At 42.2% G+C, this 22,683-nt stretch overlaps 1 protein-coding gene across 1 annotated transcript in view; it reads left to right on the top strand.

The window, feature by feature from the left end:
- FBN2 (fibrillin 2) overlaps positions 1-22,683 on the top strand; it is a 1,178,594-nt gene that overhangs the window by 353,701 nt on the left and 802,210 nt on the right. The window contains exon 6 of the mRNA XM_069625622.1: positions 14,988-15,185. Coding sequence (XP_069481723.1) covers positions 14,988-15,185 — 198 coding nt within the window. The remainder of the gene's footprint in view (positions 1-14,987; positions 15,186-22,683) is intronic.

The raw sequence follows: 22,683 nt of genomic DNA, 5'->3' as shown, positions 1-22,683 counted from the left end.
CACCTTTGAATGTGGATTTTCTTCTGATGAAATGTGCTCCTGCTGATATTGTGCTTAGGTGGATTATTTAAATAAAGTGATGTTTAACACCCAACAAGGATGTTGGATCTCTTCTGCTGTTTGAGAATCATTATTTTGCAAATTTAACAGCCAAGGAAAAACTGATTTTTAAAGCAGTTCTGGGTTTCCCTTGCAGTGCAGCACTGCTTTTTCCAGTTTTTTCATTTTGCTCTATGAGCAACCCAATGAGGTTTTGGCAGTGGTCTTCTGTGTTACCACTGACATAGGCAAAATGGATTGGCGGCCTATTTTTCAGGTTTCCCTTGCACTTCTCTGTGATTTTTAGCGCATAGATCTTTTTGGCGGCCATCCTGTTGTTTCTGATGCAAGCAGTGCACAATGATGTTGCAGGGCAGACTAGTGGGTTAGAACATCCCACAATGTGAGATATTTTCTTTTCCTTCAAACGAGATTCATAGTATCTTTTGGGCTTTGCAAGAGGCGCCCCATGTAGCTTCCCCCATTTTACAGCATTTTTTAACCAGCATTTAAAAGCTCTGCAGTCTGCATCATACAGGTGGAATCCCCTCACCCTCCTAATAGGGGTTGCCCCTGAATGGATGAAGATGTAGAGCACCTCCCTCTTATGTTCTCCATCAGTAAATGGAATTCTATAAGAACTTTTTTCCCCTGGTATTCGTCCCTCTGGAGTCCTGCCACTCTAATCCTGATTACTGGGAGATAGATTATTTACCTAAAATAGGCTTTTTCTACTTCCCTTGTAGTCCAGTCTGGCTGCATAAAAAGGTTGGGCGTTTAAGTCTATCGTTGAATATAGGTTTGCCACAAAATTCAGGGGGAAGTGATCACTGTCCAGGCGACTAACTACCTTAACATTCAGAATCCTCTGGAAAAAGTGACAGTCTACCAGGCATCTTTAATGGATGAACTATCGCCCCGTTGAAAAATGCATCCGCAGGGTTTGTCACAGTTACATCTACCATCAAACTCTATGAGGCAGTGATTGACTATAAAGGAGTCGAGCTCAGCACCCCGCTAAGCTTGTCTTTGGTTTTCAAGATTCCTGGGGGTGGGTGGGCGGGGATTCTCAATTCCCTCTGTAAGCGGTCTGTCCTCATTTATACTCCTTGAAGTCCCTAGTTTGGCATTGAAGTCCCCCATAATTATTGTATTAAGGCACGTCCCATAATTGGTGATTGCTTCCGCCATTTTCAACAAGGCCTCCCCAATGGGATTGCCTTTATTAGGGGTAAAAAACATTTACTAATAGCCGCTCCTTCTGGTCCTCTGCTCCCTTTAAAACAACCCCCAAGACATCATTGGACCCATGTCTTAGTTTCACTGGCTTGAGATGGAGAGAGCTTCTTATTAATGTTGAGATGCCCCCAATGGGCTGTCCCCTGGCCCCCATAATCTCAGTCTGAGACCAGGTCTCTTGAAGCCATATAATATCGTAGGCGCTCAAAAAGTTTAACTATTCGTCATCGCCTACCTTCCCTTTACTACCTGCCACGTTCCATGATATCAGATTTAACTGGAAGCTTTTGTGCACTGGTGTGTATATGACACTACTCAGATCTGCTGCTGGCTAGGCCCTTGATATCAGGGCATTGTTAGAAATGTCACTGCTATTGCCCTCCTCATCGACCGCCAGTACTCCCTAAACACTGTACCACACAGTAGGGAGTCATGCCATGAATTGTGCAGGTGGCAGATGCTGGTTCTTCAATCTAAATAAACTTCGATACCCTTGGATGCCAATGCCTCCCTACATTGAAAAAGGCAAGCCCTCAAATGTGGATTGGTTAAATCTATTCATACATTGCAACCACCACAGTATATACAATCAGTTTAAATTCAGACAGAGGGAACTGTTTTAAAAGAAATTTCACTGACCCCCCAGAATCTTGCGTAATGCATTTAGGAGAGCCCTGCTCTATGAATTTTGTAGTCCTGCACAGTATTGTTTTAAAGGTACTTCTCCAACCCTCCATGGGATCAGCTGGAACATCCGAACCCCCTCTCTGGGGACCTGTCCTTCGGAAGGATTGTGGGTTCCAGGCAGTGATTGATTTAAATCTTCACTTGTCACTCCAATTCACACTGGGTTTTTTAGAGGGCCTGTGGTCCCCCATCCAAGCTTGCTAGTAGTAGGCCCTCCTCACCATCATTATTCCATTCTTGTCACTATGAGGGTGCATTGGGGAAATCCCTTCCATCATTCCATCATTGCACACTCGTTTAATTTCAAGCTAGTGGTATAATTTCTTGAGCCCTTCCCCCTGTGTTAAGTCTTCGCGACTGCCACTTCCCCCTGGGTAGGTTTGGGCAGCCCCCGTTGCAACCTCCTCTTCATTTCACTGTCCACAGTGTTCTTAGATATAGACAGAGGAGGGGACCACCTGGTGATTGTGTTGTCTGACGAGTCCTCAGAAGATTGAAGGAGCCTTGCATTCGCCGATCTTGCAAAGTTCCAAAGTGGGGGGCAAACTGCTGAAATTCCAATGGTAGCACCCTGCAAATTTCCAACCTTATTCCTTCCAGAAATACAATTTCCACAAGTGATGTCTCCATAGATGCCAGGCAATTAAGAATAGCAGAATCACCCTCAATGGGATAATTTAAATAATCCTCTGAGTTGAAGACAATTGGAGGGTTACCCCATGCTTGCTCCCGCTCTCCATGATACATGCCAACATTGTTTCTGTTTGCCCTAGCTCAAGCATACTCAATGGGTCCGTTATGACTCCTAGCATTTCCGAAACTGGATTAAATCCAGTTGTTTTGGGCCCTTGGCTCATTACATCATCGGCCGGGGGAGTCTGGGCTTCCTGGGGGATTAAATCTCCTCTCGACTCCTCCTCTTGTTAATTATACATTGTAGCTTGGCATTATCATCCCTTGGGTTAGTAAGGGCCAGGGGGCACATGCCGATGGTGGGGTTGGCTGTTCCTGAACAAGCCCCCTACAATGTTCATCATAATATCTGTCATTCAATTGCTTTGTACCCCCAATATAGATCTGTCTGAAGGATCAGCAAGTGGACCTGTTAGCTCAATAGAGGCATGAACTAGAGGACCAATTCCCCCCTGATATAGTGGGGCCAACCTGTAGGTCCTGGTAGTCTTCACCCTTGGTGCAGGGGATCGATGATAGCACCACAGATTGATTCGATCTCTAGGGGGCGTATGGTGTAGGGTAGTCCTCCTGCACCATTGATAGCAGTTCAAAGTTTTGACAAGGGGTTTACCATCACACCGCTCACTTGCTCAGGAGGCTGTGAATCTGACAGTCCTTGTTTGGGTGTTTGACTTTGCTGTGCCCATTTAATTCTTGTCTGCCTCATCCTAAGCCCTCTGAGAAGCATTTCTGGCGTATGATATAACATTATATGATGTGGCACCTATAACGCGCCTGTACACAAGTGTTTCTATGCGTGACAAGAAAAGGAGTGGGAAGCAAAGGGGGACAAAATAACGATCTTAATAGGCCTTGTGACATTCAGATCACGCAAGTGCGGGGAGGAGGGAAGGATAGAAGTGCCGGGGGGAGGTGAAGGGGTAAGTGCAGTTAACTCACAAGTGCAGCCAGTGGTTGGCTCATAAGTGCAGAGAGAAGGGACTGTAGGATTGCAGATACAGACTCTTAAGTGCTGGGGAGCCCAAAGGCAGTGCGAGGGTAACTGGACATGCAGGAACCTGGGCCTAGGTTCAGAGGGTGACCAGCTGACCAGTGCACAGAGCAGTCAGGTGCATCAGCAGGGGAGAGGAAGAGAGAAAGCGAAAAGGAAGGTCTTGAGTTGCTTCTGGAACCAGAGGTGGTTCTGCTTAAGTTTGAGAGAGGCAGGGAGGCTGTTTCAGAAGGAGTCCCCGGCCAAGGAGATAGATCTGCCCCCAACTCTCTTCTTGGAGAAGCGTCTGACCCTCAGAGAGTTGGAGGTGGATGAGCAGAGAGCTTGACAAACAAGATGTTTTGGAAGAGAAAGTTGGAAGTAGGGCGGTCCCAGGCCCCAGAAAGCCATGTGGACAATGCAGAGGGACCTGAAGTTGATCCTTGCAGCCGCAGGGAGTCAGTGAAGAGATTTTAGAGCTGGAGAGATAGATCCCTGGGCTTGAGGCTAAGGATAAGTCATGTAGTCCTGTTCTGGATAAGTTGTAAATGTCGTAGAGGCAGAAAGAGGCTGTTGAAATAGTCCTGCCTAGAGACAACCAGAGCTCTGGAGACAGTGAGCTCTGGGGCAAAGTGAGAAAAGGAAGAATACCTCTGAGGAGGTGCAGCTGATATTTTGACTTCTTAGAGCTGTCGTATATGTAAGGATAGAAGGAGAGAGTGGAGTCGAAGATGACACCAAGGTTCTTAGCCTCACAGGAAGGAGCAGGAAGAGGGCCCAGAGTGATCGGCCAGATAGAGAGAGGAAAGGAGGGAGTGGGTGTCCCAATGAGGAGGATCTCAGTCTTACTGGCATTAAGGCAGAGATCATTTGCGGCACACCATTCCTGAATTGTAGCCAGACAGTCTGGTATGAGAGAAGAAGCAGAGGTGGCTGAGGGGAGCCTGAAAGAGAGTGTCATCCGCATAATGTTGAAAATTGGAGCAGAAAGTAGCAATGTGCTGGGCAAGAGGTGCCATGTAGTGGTTAAAGAGCCAGGGAGAGCGGTTAGACCCCTGGGGAACACCACATGTAGAGAGAGAGATCGAAGAGAGGAAACACCCCAGTTGGACCTGGGATGGTCGGTCGGTGAGAAAGGGGGTCAACCAGGCAAGGGCCTGATCACTAAAACCAAGGTTGTCCCGGAGACGTTTGAGCAGTATGGCATGGATACTGAACAGAGAGCAGAGGATAGGGGAAAGAACCTAACCACAACGTAACATGCCAATCCGTACTGATGATCACAAGATCACAGGCTCCTCCAACACGCAGACTGGAAGATACAGACCATCTCCTGCTTAACCAATTGGAACTCGGTCTGAAAATACAATACAATTTACCATTGGGATAGATGATACTAAGCTTTCTGTTTTGGTGTTTCCTTTATTAGTGTTATCAATGTTAGGATTTGTGGCAACAAACACATTTCACCTGAGATAATCATTGTGAAGCGCGTTCATCAAAGATGTGCTTTGTCAGCACTTAATTTTGCTTCCTCTATGAAGCCATTTGGGGTGTTAATGCAGAGATCAAACAGGGACTAGGATATTAAACAGTGTCGAATCAAACACAGGAATTCACTAAATGTAGTATATTCTAAGTAGTCTTGTCACTTTTGGTGTCCACACTGCATGTGGCTCAGTAAGAAAAATGTGGCTGCGGTCATTAATGGACCAGTGGGAGAGGCAAAAATTCAAAACCTGTGGGATTAATGGTTGCAAGTCAGTAGCATCCATTTGTTGTCTGCCAATTTGCTTTCTACAGTTTGGCGTAGAGACTTGGAGTATGTTATCCATCGCAGGTGCTAAAGAGGAGGTCGTAGTCATGGATTTATTATTGTTGATGTGCTAACATCTAGTCCTGTGGCAGTCATCTGCTGGGATTTATGTGTGCAATGTAAGGTGGTGCAAGCACATTAAGACGGCAGTCAGTCAATGGAAGAGGGAGTAGGATTTGCAAGACAGAACAACCTGCAACCCTCCACTCCTACCACTGCCCTCTTGCAGACAAGTCCCTTTTTGCTCCCTCACATTGCCACTGACAATTCTCCCTTCTCTGTCTCTAAGCACCCCTCTCTCAAATAGATACATGATACTCCATAAGATTCATGTCAAGGTTTATGGGAGGCAAGAACCATTTGTTCCGGAGAAAGGGCTGCTTTACATTTGAAGACTGCAGGCGCCCACTTCACCTTCTTAAATATGTTGGCTGGCAGACTGAGGGATGCCTCAAACCTCACTCTAACAGGCTTGTGTGCTGTGCTCACACAGCCAGAGACCAAAATGAAATTCCACCCCTACCCCACAATGGCCCTGACTCACCAAGATTTGAGGCACTAGAACTTTGGTTTCAGACCAACACTGCAAACTTCTAGGTGGTTCTTCACAATTAAATGAGGGCCAGAAAAGATAGAACATGGCATGCAGGTTCTTCAATTGACCCCTGAGCCTGGCTGCACCATCACTTGGTCTAGAAGGGGTGTGGTGGATGCAGGAATGTGAAGAGAAGCATGCTAACAGTGAAAGAAAGGGTGTATGGTGAGTGGGCATAGGATAGGCAACATAATCACACTGCAATATCAAGTTTGTGGTCTATGTCCCCTTCTAAAGGTACGCATATCTTCTGTAGTTTGCTGCAAAGCTTTGGGCAACAGCTAAATGATGAAACCAGAGCAAAAACAGAAATGCAGTACTCATCTACCTTTTAAGGGCTACACTTAAAAGGGATATAGTGGGGCTGCCAGGAATTAGCATATGCACAAGGTGTGAGCTGTCTCAACAGGGGTTTGCTGGTGCCAGGAAGTTACCATCCCACACATTAACAGCATTTTACACTGCTAAAGAGAGGTAGGAAGAGAGAGGCTGCCTTTCTAAAGTAAGGTTGAGTTGACAGATTGGTGCTCTAGTAATTGCACCTTTTACACAATTTTGTGTGATTCCTGGGATGAAGGTCAAAGAATTGTGCTGGCATAGTTTTGAAGCTGGTTCCAAAAACTCTGAAAATACGTATGTTTTGGCCATGTGGTTGACTTGTTTTCTTCTACCGTCTTGTGCCTTGTGGGAAGCTCTTTTAGTGGATAGTTCTGCTGTCTAGAGCTTTAGCTTGTAAGGTGCAATATATACAATTCAGGGCACAGCTTTGCTGTCTAAAGCCTGACCCTGCAGAGTGCAGCATAGGCAGTTTAGGGGGATGATGCTGCTGTCCAAAGCCTGACCACATACAGTGCAATATGTGGGATTTATGGAGCTAGCTGTTGTCTAATGCCTGGCCATATACCTTGCAGGGCGTGCAATATGGTGGGATAAGTCTACTGTCATATGCCTGAGCATGTACTGTGCAGGACATACAGTTTAGGACATAGCTCCACAATCTTGTGGTATGCCATCCACACCCCCTCTGGTCCCCCTGTGATGTTCCCTTGTGCCCCCCTCCCTTCTGGCACACAGGTGTTGCCTGTTTTGCTATATTCTTCTACCCCGCTCCCCCTCCTCCCCTCCAGCCTACGTCTGCAGGAGTTTGTCCAGATATATTTTGGTTTCATCATCACCTTCTTGTGGCGAATGATGGATTTTACTCTTATGGACTTTGTTCATTCATTTTCGTCACCCTTTCTCAACTCTCATCCTGGACTTCCTTGGCATCCTGTACTCATGGTGGCCATGAATCATGCTGTTCCCATCTTCATCTTGTATCCTGGCTTGCAACATTATGTGTTACTGCTGACTTCTGCAATTGTATTCGCTCGCCCATCTTGCTTTACCACTCTTTTTGACCACTTACTCTATGTTCTCTCCTCCTCTCCCTTTCTCCCTTTTCCTATCTCCTCCCTTCCTCCCCTTGATAGCAACATTGTCTGTCTCCTCCCCCCTCCCCTTACTTGTTTTTTTATGCTCCCCCTCCAGCTCTATCTGAAATGTCATCCGGCTCTGTATGATAGTCACTTGTTTTGTTCCTCCCCTCCCTTTCTGCACCCCTATCCCTCACCTTTTGTTTTCTTCGGCTCAATCAGAAATATCGTCAGACCTACTACGGTAGTCACCTGTCTGTTTCGTCGTCAGGCCGAGTACGATTTTTTAATTTCACATCCTTGCTGTTCATGGCATGTAAGAATGTCATTGTATTTTCCCTTGTTCTCTCCTTTGCCTTGAAGCGCTTTGAACCACATTGTGTATAGGCGCTATATAAATAAAGTATCATATCATATGCGGGCTCCATATGTAGCAGGATAGCTGAGCTGTCTGAAGCTTGAGCATGTAGGGTGCAGTATAAACAATTCAAAGATCTGGTGCTGCTGTCTAAAGTCAGGCCACATATGAGGGAATATGTGCAAATTGTGGGGCTATCTCTGCTGTCTAAATTTCGTCTATGTACCATGGAGGGTATGCGATTTAGGTGGAAAGCCCTGCTGTCGAAAGACTGACAATTTGGGATGCAGTAAATGCGATTTAGATGATAGTTCTTTTGACTAAAGTCTCGCCATATACAGTTCAGTACATGCAATATAAGGGGTTAGTTCTGACCATGTATGGTATGCTATGTGCAGGTTAGAGGGTAGCTCTTCTGCCTAAAGACTCACAATGTACAATGCAGTGCATGCAATTTAGGGGATAGTTCTTTTGTGTTACATCCGGCAATGTATGGTGCAGTAGATGCACATTTTAGAGGGCTAGTTCTGGTCATCTATGGTATGGTTTGTGTGATTTAGGGGGATAGCTTCCCTGTCTAATGCCTGACTATGCACACTGCAGAAAATGCGGTTCAGGGGGACATCGCTACTTTCTAATGCCTGACCATATACCATGCAGGATGTGAAATTTGTGGTTATTGCTCTGAAAGACTGAAAATGCACAATGAGGTATATGTGATTCGTGGGGGTAGTTTTGTCTAGGCAGACAATTTCACATTTTACTTGGAAAATATTGGTGAGGACGTATTTTTATTTCCTAATTTTGATGAACTTTCTGGACTCCAGATGAATGAATGTTCTAGTATGTTTTGCATGGTTCGGACAGTTTCCAGTGAGGATATCTAAATATATGTGAAAGTGCCATTTATATGGAACCTAACATCATTAAAAAGGATCAATCCTTAGATGGGATAACCTTTGAGGCAAGGAAAAAAGAGAGAATTGAAGTACTGAGGTCACAGTTTGAAGCTAAAAATATATGTGAGCGCTACAGGCGACTTTTGTAGCGACACTGCAAATATGGACAAGAGAACCCACCACTTGGCTGTCATAGGCCTGCTGCTTATTGCAGCAAAATGTACAGCCTATAAGTATGGGCCCTAATATTAATTTCAGATTGTTATTGACCTCCTCTCAGCCAATCAGTATGTTCAGAGTGCAGTCAATAACTATTGTATTGGCCTCATTCTGAACATTCTGACTTAAAAAGCAGACAGGGAAACAATGCAATTTCCAGGGAAAATATCTTAATGCATGGAACTTCCTTTCTAGGAGTACATGTTTTATTCGCTGGAATATCCTTTTAAACATTGCAATGAGAAAGACAACACATGCGAAAATGCTTTAACTGCCTTATAAACTGTTTTTTGAAAACAAAAAATGTTTTCAGTGCATTTAGTTTATTTACAAAAACTTTAAGCACGTTTATGCAAAATAACATTTAAAAAACAATAAAATACATTTAAATTTCACAATTTCTGCCCTTTATAATAGGATAAAAACATGGATTCTTATAAAAGTTTACTTTTGCACGACTCCTAATGCATGCTCAGGTTAAACCCTGTCCAGTTTTAATCAAGTTTGTATTTGAAAACCTTAACTTATGAAGACAACATTTGTATGTAAATGCCACTTCAACATAATAGAGTCTTTGATACAATGGAAACTGGGATAAATGAGTAATTGGAATGTGTCAAGACAGTAGGAAGAATCATTTTCCGGTCCCCAAATTAAATCTGTTAAGATTGCCAAAGATTTGGAACATGACAATCACTTACACATTCTAGTTAAATGTAGCACACGCAACAACCTTCGACAAGTCTATTTCCTCATTAAAAATGCACAGTCCGCCGGGGCTAGATTGCTTCCTTACCTGCAATGTAAGCAGGACTGTTGTCTGTTAGCATGGGAAAGTCGATTTCTTTCTTTGTGGTGCTACCTTAACTAAAACTTTAACCAATGGTTTAGAATGTGTCAAGCGGAGCCTGCGTGATAGTTTAACAACAACAACATATGTGATTTGTTAAATGTCACAGGAAGCTAAAACACTAATTTGAATTGTTTAAGTGATCAATTCACTTAGTCACATCAATCCCAATTATCAATGCAATTAGTAGTCAATAGCCTTTCAACTGCCTAATCAACAACATAAATGATGTTCCATTGCTCTTGTTGAATGCACTCTGATTCTCAAGTCAAAGTGATAAGGATGTTATTGCATTGTAAACCCTGACATAGGGACACTCTTCACGTTAACACCCTTTCTGATGTTTGGCATTGTACAACAATATACTCTGATTTGAATGTATCTCACTGTAGTAAACACAATGTATGGTAATTACAATGTTTATTTGGAGTCATTGAACTTCGGTGCCTCAGACACCTGCAGTTTAAACTTTGTGTTGTACAGCACTCCCTCATTTAATTGAGCATCTTATTTGACTTGTGTGGTCAGTGTCTTAGCAAGAGTGTCCCAATAATTACACATTTTCTTTAAAGTTATTTTAATTCTGGTGCTGCATTGCATATCTACAGAGGCTATTGAAAAGCCCAGACAGCGGGCAGGTAAGTCACTCCAGGACTGACTGTCTACCATAGAGCTGCCGGTGTGGCAATGATAATGGTGCTCCTAACCGTATTTAAGAATGGTTCACTATCTTAATTTTAGTTACATTTATTATATGCAAAAAGTGAACACCCAGTTGATTAAACACTGACCAGAAGTGAGATTTGTTATCTTACTTCTCTGTCCATTATTTCAATGCAACTATTCAATTGGGGGATGTTCATTAGTTACATTTGGAGGAATATAGATTTGCTTAAAACTGCAATTCTCTCAACTTTAAATTCGTATTCGAGGTTCTAAGAAACATAGATTGAACCAATACGCATTGGGTACTTACACATACTATAAACCTTTCCTAATCCTGAGGCCATTAGTATAACCTACCCAAGTGGGTCTTTTTAAAACTGTTGCAAGTTAAAAACACTCTTCCTGAGTTAGAATCTACTGACTTTAATGACATCTTCACTAGTTAAGACCTTTTCAGTGTAACCTTTCTAGCAAGTTATCCGAGTTAGTCCATGTTGCAGAATTTACTTAAATTGAACTCTGCAACCCAATGCACTTCAGTACCCTTAGGGCAAGTTTAAGGCTGAAGTAGGCAAGTGACTTATAGGTACCTCAACTAGAGTCAACGTGGCCCAATATACTGGCAACTCCTCAGAGCAATACATGTTCGAAATATGTGAGAATGTATTTTTTGTCAGCAACTTCATTGCTATTGCCATATTCATGAAAATGTTGTTTCCCCAATGCTATGTCAGATTTATGTACTGAATGTTCGAGAAATGTGGGGAATCTTAAACATATGTCAGGGTTTTGTCCCAAGTTGATAAGATACCGGGGTTAATCTGTTCTTTCTTTACATTTCTGGTAAAGATTTAATATTATAATTGTCTATAGCAGAGCAGTCATGAGAAAAAAGATTATCCGATAAATAAATAAGATTATTTGAATCAGTTTTGTTAGTGTGTGGTGACTAGATTTCTCTTTATTGAAGCACTTAAATTAGATCCAGCAATACACCAAATTGTGTATGTTTGTTGACCTTCATGCAGTTCAGGCAGAGATCTGTTAGGATCACCTATAATATATGAACCCTTTTTCATCTTTTAAATATGGAATAGGATACTCCATGTTGGCTGTATGAAATATGCCATGTGTTAATACTGTTTGTAATATTGTGGAATTTGTTTCATAAATGTATCATTATAGCCTTCTACCTTTTTTGATACCCTAATATCTAGAGGTATTCCATTTTTTTAAACTGCATTTTTTTTAAAGAATGCTTCTGCCAAAGTTGGTGCCCTTAATACCGAACTATGAACCAAAGACCCTAAAACCCCTTTGACAAAAGGTTCCTTCACCTGTCAGGCCATACCTTTTGACATGGTTTTTTCTACTCTAATATGCATTACTGAAAATAGGTTTGTAATGGAGTCAATAACATCACCTTGGATTCTGAACCTATTGCATACTACACAGAGGCAAGAAATGTGGCTGCCATCTTACCTCCTCATAGGACTGCCCACCTCATCTTTGAATCGTGAGCCAGTGAACATACCTGCACCCACCACCACACAACTTCTCATGAGTGGGACCGGATTTCTGGTCACCCGCTTTTGCTTCCCACTGTCACAAGCAGCAATCTGACCTCCTACATGGAAGAACATTCTATCCTTTGGGGATGAGACCAATAGGTGGTGCAGGGTGGGAACAGTGTATGGCAGTTCAAGGCTTCAGGTTAGCCTACTGCTGTGGTGTTCTAGAGCTTTACCTTCAAGCCAAGGCTACATAGGCTACATAGGTCATGTATGTGCAGCCTGTCTCCTGTGTGAGCTCCAAACACTTTTCTTTAGTGTCATTAGTCAAGGAAATAGGGAGGTGTGGACCATTGTCCCTTACCTGCGTTTGCTTCTCTCCTTATCTTTCCCTGTCACGTTTTATTTCCACTGTTTTTTAAGTTTATTGAACCCATCTTCACTTCACATCATCTATAGCATTGCTTAGCTTGCACTTGTTTTTACTTTATCAGCCAAATAGAAACAACAATCCTTTATAGTGCTAGAAAATAAAGTAGCATCATTTTGTGGCGCCTACATTAGGACTGATTTAGTTCGGCATGAAATAATCCTTATATGCTCAATCTTTGTTGAACAAAGGGCTTTTGCAAAACCTGTACTAAGATACACCGGCTGACAATGTAACAATGTAACAAATCAGTTCATCATTTAAAATAGATATATATAAGGTATTAACTTGCACTAGCATGAAATGGCCAGGCCAAAAATTAGCATCTTACAATTATCCTGTTCGTTTTTTCTCCTAGAGTAGCAATGTACAATTTCCAGAAATTTAAACAGATTGTTTTAAAAAAAAAACTGGAACTATAAACAGTAGATATATTCTCCACCCTCTACCGATGTACATTCACTTTGCTACATTAACAACATAAAATATGTTAATTTGGTTTGTTCATAAAGTGACAAGGTTTGGCATATTTATTAAAGGGAAAGAGAAAAAAGTGTAATTTTGTGGCTAGCATGTGTGCATGTGCGTATATATGTATATACACACACACACATATATATATATATATATATATATATATATATATATATCTGTAGACAAAAAGAGGGGTTGTGGGGCGCAACTGCAATCAGCTCACAGTCCAGTGGTGTTCTCCACCTAGTGTGACGCTATCATGCCTCAGCAATCCTCAGGGCGGCCGATCTGATTCAGGCGTGCAAGGTTGAATCATACTGGTTAGGACTAGGATGTTGCAGCAAAGAATTCTGGTTCCTGTAGTTCAGAGCCAGCTGGGATCCAACTCACCCTCATTATTTGGTATTTGCCCTCAGTGGGGAGGAGGGGGAGTTAGCCATAGATAACCGGGGTGCAGCCCCTCTGGAGCCCCCGTCTACTGCTACATTTGTAGACAGAAATAGGTCTGGCATAATGTATATGTGGGATTTATATAGCACAAACCTAGTTGGAAAACTGTGGAGGCTGTACCCGGGGGACACACCCAGGTGTTACAATTCGAGTGCAGGGGCAGACAAGGAACAAAGATGGAGGGAATTCCAGAGCAGAGAAAAGGGCTGAGTGGAGCGATCAGTGATTGGGGAGATGTTATTTGGAGAGTAGGGCCTTCAGGTTTTTTTCTGAAGTGTATGATGGAGGGAGCCAGTCTTAGCCATGTTAATAACTTGTTACAGAGACAGGATGCATAGCAGGAAAAGGCATGTGTCCTACTTTTGCCCCCTTTTTCTTTATTTCCACACTGGTGGTGTTGTGGCTTTGATGAGCCGTGCTACAAGTAGGACATTGCCACCATCCAGATGGGAGATGTCAAGTGCTTGGGCAACTCTTTTAAGTAGTAAGCTTTTGCTGGATAATTTCTTAGCAAACCCAGGAAAAACTCTTAAGATTTGCATTATTTTGGTGCTTCGAAAATCGGCCTAGACAATTCATTATTTTCTGTGCTGCATTCTGGAAAAGACCTGATAAAGTGCACAATTAAAAATCCTAGGCAAACATGCACAGTCATTCATTTTGGGACAAAGGCAAGCTTTAAATGTAAAAATAATGCATTTTAATTTCCAAACATATTTGGGTTGAAGCCTGAAGACCCAGCTCTGATGCAAAGCAAGAGCAGCACGGTTCCTGGCATGTGCAAACAAACGCTGTGACCTCAGAATTATCATTGTTTTAGAGAATGGAGCTGTAAAATACAGTAATCTTTGACTGTAAAGATTACACAACGTTCCAAAAAAGCATCCCCTGTGAGTGGAAAATCACTGGAAAAGTACAAAAAATTATTTGGGGAAATAAACAGGCCCTTATGTCACTATCCTTCAGAAGTTAAATATTTTACAAACATAGAGACACTCAGCTAAACTTAAAACATGCTCAAGAAAGAAATTGGTTACAGAGAAACATATGCTAAAGCAGGCTCTCAATGTCCTGAATACGAGCACAATACAAGCACAACTAGCAAGTGGGTTATTTGAGACTTTGTTATTTCATTGTAAGAGGTGCAGAACTGCAGTCCCATGCTTACCCATATAAATATGACTTGACAAATGTTAACACGTTAGCAGTGGACAATGCATTTAGTAACAGGTAAACATAGTTCCACATTATATAACACTATTATGGTGCCTTGTATTCATTACTTTATTTTCACATTAGCAAGGATGATTACTTAATAGTTTTGGTGATACATGCTAATAGAAAATTAAGTGGAACTGATGGTTGGTCTTTTGCCATTCTTTTTTATGGTTATTTTTCAATAAGAAAATAGTTCCTATGTATATTATAGATGCTTAAAAGCACTTTCTACATATTTAAACTGTTAACAAAGGTGTAAAGAATTAATCAAATACATTGTCCATTGTAACATATTTTATCTTGTCTGTGAAACACATAAAACCTGTGTAAATTAACTAGACAAAGAAATAAACAATTTGGAGAAAGTCACAGCAATGAAGTGGTGGTTTGCATTAGATGTCACTGAAATGCTGTTCAGCTATTGTAAGCTGTTGATGCCTTTTCTTGTATTCCAGATTATAGGACTGGACCCTGCTTTACTCAGGTCAGCAACCAGATGTGCCAGGGTCAGGTTACTGGAATTGTATGCACGAAAACCCTCTGCTGTGCTACTGTGGGACGGGCCTGGGGGCACCCCTGTGAGATGTGTCCTCCTCAGCCTCAGCCTTGTCGTCGTGGATTTATTCCAAACATTCGCAGTGGCGCTTGTCAAGGTAAGCCCGTTGGCGTAATAGACAGACATTGCATTTCAAGTTGCGTTTGCTTCAACTGCTGTATCACAAAAGCTGATATTGTGATTTTCTTCTGTACCCTTTGTTTTTGCTGTAGACTATTCTGAATGACATAGTGTTTCATTTTGAAAATATATGTTCCTTTGAAATACAATTAATTCTGGCCGCCAAGGCAAATTGGTATTTCAAACGCTCTAACAACTTTTGCACTTCAGCCATGGAGGCAACATTTGCTGCATATAGGGGCAATCTGGACAAATATACTAGTGGACTGACCATCTAATTCTAACCTGTCCTAGAATTGGCCCTCCACATGGAATGAGTGATAGCGTGTTGCCTGGTAAATTGCATGCACGTTTAATGTTGAAAACACAATTAAATTCAATATTTGATACTCTTTTTTGTTTAAGATCAATAATTCCATATTTCTGACATGCGGAAACACCTTTATATAAAATACTTCAAAGTGAATATCCTGCATTGCCAGAATAGTTTTTTTTTACCAGTAGAGAGAACATACTTAGTTGTTAAAGAGCCTAGATTTTTGAGTTTTATGGGGCATCTTCTGTTTTAAAGTTACATTTATGCCTCTATCAACACAATTACAACTTTTGTATTTGAAGAAATTAGGTTAGCTTCTTTGTTAATTTAGAACTTTGTGAATTCGTTTTTTTCTTTGTTTCTGACAAAACCTGATGATTGCATTTGTTGGATCTTTAACAGAAAAAAACACTTTGTTCACACCTTTTGAGTTCCACCTTTTGAGTGCAATTTCTTAGGAGTTTCTCAAATTTGAAGTCAGCTATTGTAATTCTGCAAAATCAATAATGTTACACTTCATTACATTTCAAAAAGATGTATTTATTTTTAATTGTGTGTCTGGAAAACGTGCAGTATGGATATCCTCCAATAAGTTTCTTTAAGTGAACGTGTTTCATTCAAATCAATGAATCTGAATCAAGGTGTTTCCACTTATTTTCTTGAAAACAAATGCAAACCTTTTTCAATTTTGGTACAAATTGTACAATGGTGTTTTAATATTTAAATGAAGTTGAGATAATCACATTTCCTAAAACATTAGGTAAGAAATCCTTTTGTAAGTTACATGTCTGTGTTTCTTAAAGGAAAACAACACAACTAGATTTTCTGTATCACTGTTATTACAGATATCAAAGTGTGAAAGTGTTCTGTCTGTGAACACAATATTGGGTTGGAAATCATGTTGGTAGGAACATGTGCCACTCACAGTATCAATGTCGAAGAAGACTGAGCACAACCAACAGTCCAATTTGGGTATTTCTTGGATATTCACACGAGCATATTTATAGAGCATCTTTATGACTTTGCAATAATGTTAGGGTTGTTGTATTCCCCATCAAGGTTTTCACAAGTAGCTTAGTCACAATTTTTGACTTTTGAAACTTATTTTCTGCGGGGATATAAATCCAACAATATATAGCCAATGAAGATGGGCAGCATGTGATCACAGTTTAGCTTTACTCTGTAGTTACGCTAGAGAGCCGTACATAGACAAATCATCTGCGACACTGCCCCTATAAGAGAAATAAAGTCTGATCATAAATAATTGCAACTTCTTTAACAATTGTAGTAAAGTTATAATATGGGAAATATAGCTAGATGGCTAGATAGGTCGCTAAAATATATGGTCATGATATTCACACTTTAGTTTATGCTACATGATACTTTACATAGGAAAATTAGAAAATATTTGCATCTGTAACTTTCTTTGCCAATTTTAATTCACAATAATTACCCATATACTGCTGCGGCCACATCCAGGGAACCATGACAAAGTTGATGAACCTATAAGGCAATTTTCATGTAAACAAAGCATGTGCAAAGACTTGTATAGATGAAGAAAAAGCTAAGCGTTCAGGATGCCGTTTTAAAAAAAGTAGCCAAAAATGATATCTTTAAATCAGATTCCACAGTGGGCGGCAAGTGCTGACACGTGTCTTTGGATCATGCGTGTAGATAAACACACTCACGTGGTGACTGCCAGCAGTGATTTAGTATATGGGTCTGCACATATAATCCAATTAGAAGAAAAGTAAGAACAATATGTGTAGGCAATACTCTGAGAATGTCCTTATCTACACCCCTTAGCTGTCCCCATACGCATGCTACACAAAAATGCACAACAGACCAGAGAACCCTCCACAAACCCACACAGTAGAAACGGCCACACACACATGCACACCCCTGACTCAAAAATAGGCTTGGAAAATGTGCATGCACAAACAATTTGCTGGGAATGCAGGTAAGCATAATCCCCACATCCAATATGCTTAGATTCCATGTCAGCACATATGTTGCACTCTGCATTTGAACACATGAAACCAAAATGAAACCAAAATGCATTAAGGGATACGTTACCAGCAGGAATTTCCTCCCCACATGCCTTGGTAATACCACTACATTTACCACAAATCATTTATTTTGCGTTGCAAGGATTCTTGTTAGGCTATACTTGCTATCACCCTTCATGGAGGGGAAGTTTCCTCCTGGTCTTGAGCTTTACTGTGCTCTGGCATTTCCTTGCTGGATCCTGACACCTAACAGGATCTGCGAAACAATACACTGCACCAGTGTGGACAACTCTCCTCCTTGGTTTATGGCCTTTTCCAAGGTTTGTGGTATAGCCTCCAGCAGGCCATTCTTCCTGGGCTATAGTCTCTAGTCAGTGGCTGAGCAGTAGCCCTCAGTAGACTCTGTGGTCTTCTTCCATCTTAGTTTCCAACTGTAGGTCCTTCTTCCTGCATCACTGTGTCCAGTGTGCCAAGCCCTGTTCTCCAAGATACATTTATATAGGGATTTTCATGACCTAATTTAGGCAACAAGATATTTGATTGGTTAAACAATTCCCTGGACATCTTTCTCCTACCTTTTTCTTATGTGGCTTGTGTCTCTCTCTCTGTGCTTCCAGGTTTGGTGTTTGTTCAGCCCCCTCATTTTGCTAATGGTATAATTGCCTTAAAGGCCTGGTCTGCCATCTTTTGGCCAGGCAGAAGCACAGCACTGCATCCTGCCTCCGATCTCTTTGTTGGTCTCTGGGATTGCCAGTAAACGATCTTGCTTAGTACTATCAATGTAGCAATGCCAGTGAGCCATGGAATTGCTCTGATATAGTGGTCTGTGTGTTTCAGAGCCCTTCTTGCAGCAATGTACACCAGTCAACCACCTGCAACACTTGTACATGCTGCATTACAACAATGAAACAGTGAGTGGAACATCCCCCTGGGCTGTGTAGCATGAGTAAAAGCCATATAAGAGCAGCTTTGGAATGCTCAATCTCATCAAGGTTCCACAAAATATGGAGACAATCTGTCTCAGAATACCTCAACCTAAGATTCAATTTGGCAGAACACGTTGGGGAGATGACAGAGGCTCTGGAAGATTCTCTTTTTACGAACTACCATCATAGTGCAAGTGGACATCCATGTCCCCCTATTCCCTCTATTTTCCACACATGAATGCCTAAATGTAAATTTGTCCCATTACACAATGTGCTTGGAACAAGAGCAAGGACAATATGCACATACACCATGAATGGAATATAGCTGAGCACATGCTCGTAATGTGCACACATTTATTTATTGGTCGCTTGTTAGGCGTATATACAGCAAGTACATACAGTTTCAAAGCGCCCACAGGGTGAGGGGAGGGAACAAGGGAGTGATACATATTGAATAGACAACAGAGGAGGGGACAGGAAAAAAAGGACGAACCTACTATGCCTTGTGAGTATTCAGAACGTGCAACTACAGCAAGGAAGAGGGCAGAGGGGGTAGGTGGTGCAGTGTCCATGCTCGTAAGTGAGCAACAAATGAAGTGCATGGTATGGTAAGTGCTACACGGTCTGGAGCCGTGTTGGGTGTAAGTGCGAGCCTCCAAGGTGGAGGGAGTGCCAAGGCAAGTGCTGAGAGTAGACAGAAGCTGGGTGATTGGGTGTGGGAGGACAGGGGCCCCGAGGATGCATAAGGGCCCAGGACACCAATCACAGCAACTGTGAGATTAGCAGAGGAGAGAAGATGGGAAGGAGGAGGTAAAGAGGAAAGTCTTGAGGAGCTTCTGGAATTTAAGTAATTCCTGCTCAAGGCGCAGAGGGATAGGGAGCCAGCTCAAACATGACAACATTTTTCAATGTAACAAAGTGAGTGTGGATCAGTCATAGGCCAGCATGAGCAATCTTTCCCAACACCTTTTTATTGTAATTTTATCACAGGAGTAAAACAAACTATGCATTTGAAGGCAAGAAAATATACAAAAATGTAAATGCATTCTTAACCAGTGATGTGCTCAATTCCCGAGGGTCAATTCCGGAAAGGCCAAAAAATGGCAGGATCTCTGGATCAGGGTGAAAAGGTACCAAAAACGTATCTAGTTTTTTAGAGGCCAGGTCAGATAAGAGCATGTATAGGTTAGCCAAAAACGTAAAGAAATGAAAGCCAAAACATTGCTGACTGTTATTCTTCTGAATTTACAGGGCCTCACCCCATCACTCACAGTCCCTAATTGAAATTCCATTTTTATTTGCTGGGTCTTTGGGTTGCTTGATTGTGGTGTGTAAGAACTCTTCCAATGGTCTCAGGTACAGAGTAGTAGTTGCCAGCCTGATCTGTGTCAAACATTAAGTCTAGACCCACAGCTCTGAGCATGCAGGAGGCCACCTGATATTTCTTCTGACTTCTTATTAGGCCTCTCACCACCATCACCTTCTCTTTGGGCTCAGCATCTACGAGCCATCAATTCACTCTGCATCTTTCCTCCTTATCGTCTTGCCACATTTTCACACTGATCGACCTCCTCATCCTCCCCCTTCCATGCTCTTTTCTACACTACTACCTTATACTTCTCTTTGCCATGTGTGCCCTTCTCTCCAACCACCTCATCCCTCTCTCTTTAATGAGCCTCATCCCTTCCTTCTTTCATCCACTGTCACTCTCTTTATCTCCTCCCTCTCACCTGCTTCTGGTCGACTTCTGTCAGCCTTCTCCCTTCCCCGTTTGGTAGCCTTGTTCTCCTCCTCTTTCCAACTCTTCATATTCCAACCCATCTCCTTTACTTTGTTTACTTTCTTCTCCCCATCCTCTACTTCTCTTTATCTTGTGATGGTCAACTTCTCCTTTCCTCTTTTCCCACCCTCCTCCTCCTAGTCTGTCCAATTCATGGTGATCTACCTCTCCTCCTTTTGACTTTTCTCTCCCCCTTCTTCATCTCTTTAACTCCTGATGTTTTACCTCTTCCCCTTTCCTTTCTTCAAGCCCCCTCTATTTCTCCTCAACTACTGTCATCTTGTTCTCTCTATTTCTGCACTTTCCTACAGATCAATCAAATATAGATTCCTTCTCTAAACCCCATGTGCTTCTCCCTGAACTCTGGCCTTATGTACGGCCCTTATGGCACCTCCCCAGCCTCCTCCGGTCTGACATGTTTCAGTTGTGCTTGTTCAGGATATCTGAACTCTGTTTTGTTGGCTGCACTCATTCTAGGCCTTTCTCCCTTTCCCATGTCTGTGTGGTGTGAACCAATAATGGCTCGGATCCGCACCTTTGTTTTGCTTCCAGTGCATGCCCGCAGGGTGACGGATCTGCTGGATATATGGGCTCTTCACGCCATCCTGCTTATGCTACCCAATGTAAAACCTCACAGCATATAGAAATGCAACTTCTCTGGGATCTTCTTCACAGTCTACAAGCAATAATTCTGATTCCTGCATTGTTTAGTTCTTCTTGTCCCTAGACCCTGATGACAAAGGAGAGATTCGTGGGGATATTACTATGCTTTTGAGATGGGAGCTAGTACTGTGTAGTTGATTTATAGCTATGCTCTAGCCTTGGCCATGGCAGGTTCCTTAAAGGGACATTTCCTCATTGTGGCCCATTGTGGCAAGCCCATCCCTAACACTCCCGGTATGGTGGCATTGACCAGGGGATCCTCTCCTCTCCAGCCTCTTGGGCCCAGAATCACAGCACGAGTGATGGCACCTGGTCCCCTACACCATCAAACTGTCCCCCAAAGGAACAGGCAGAGAACCTTGCCACAGTGGTATACACACAATAAGTTTGGGATGTACAGAAGCACTGAAATCTCACTCAGAACAGTAGAATTTAAATGGAAATAGACAAACACCCTCCTCTCTACACCCCCCACACATCTCTCATAAACACATACACACAATCCCTCCTCACAGACACCCACACACAAACACACTCTCATACAAATGAATACCTATCGATAAATGAAGGGAAACATACACACCATACTCACAATGAGTAATGCATAAACAAACATGCACACAAACACAGAAAGGGAAAAGTGGGCACAAAGCATTTTGACAAAAGATTTTAGGTTGCAACCTGAAAAGAGGTACATTCTCCAAACTGGTGGAATGTCAACATTAAGGTACATTTTTATGAATGATGGGAATGCCATGCTTGATGTACAAAAACTCAGTCCAAATGAATTGTTTCACTATTACATACAAAGGCCATCACATCACATATTAAACCTATATGGCACTACTTCCCAAAACTCAGTAAAAATATTAGGTAGCATATAAGTAAATATTGAACAGGCCAGCAATAGCATCCCAAGGATAATATGTATAGGTGTGGTTCCCAAAAGTTGCCCACTGTGCCCCTTGTTGTGCTAGGGATACATTTGGCAGCTAGCACAACTCCTGTCATCACAGTGACTGCAGATTCAATGCTATGCAAATGACACCCATATGCATTACATAGAAGGGAATAGTCCAGAGGGTCAGAACAATATCTCTGTTTAGTACATATCCGCTAATGAATAAGGGAAGACTGTGTGTCTAAATGGGCCGAAAACCGAGGTTTTCCTACTATGACACCACAGCCTTTGGCCTTCAGTTGGTCACCATTATTGGGCAGTGCCCGCAAACCCACTCCCAGAGCTTTCCTCTATACCACAGCTCAATGTCAGCAGTGTAACTTCCCAAATAAACTCACTTAAAATGGTGTTCCCTCCTATGCACTATAAAAACACAATTCCATAGCATGACAAATCACAAACTCTCAATTTGAGATCAAAGTTATGGAGATCCCTGGTAGACTTAAACCTACATTATTGCAATGCATTTTTTTAATATTAGGGCCCCATATCTCAAATGTTAAACTGCAAAAACATCAGAAAGAAGCCACTGGAGCATGCATTCATCTTAGAAAAAACATGATCTCATCGCCCTGGTCTTAAAATGTGTGTGCTGTCTATGACTGTTTAATATGGCATAGGCTTTCATTGCTAATTCAACCTAGAAGTAGAGGCAACTGCAACCATATGTGTCCCAATTGAGACGGCTGCTAGAGAAGAAGCTCACTGAAGCAGAGGCAGGGCAGCCAGAGAGAATGCATGCATAAGAGAGGACTGCTAGAGAATGAGCTCACTGAAGTAGAGGCGGGACAGCCAGAGAGAATGTATAAGAGAGGGCTGC

This window comes from Ambystoma mexicanum, chromosome 6p (assembly GCF_040938575.1).
Source record: "Ambystoma mexicanum isolate Mex_15411 chromosome 6p, UKY_AmexF1_1, whole genome shotgun sequence".
NCBI classification, from domain to species: domain Eukaryota; kingdom Metazoa; phylum Chordata; class Amphibia; order Caudata; family Ambystomatidae; genus Ambystoma; species Ambystoma mexicanum.
Note: the sequence above shows the minus strand (reverse complement) of the source record. Positions and strands in the feature narration are given on the sequence as shown.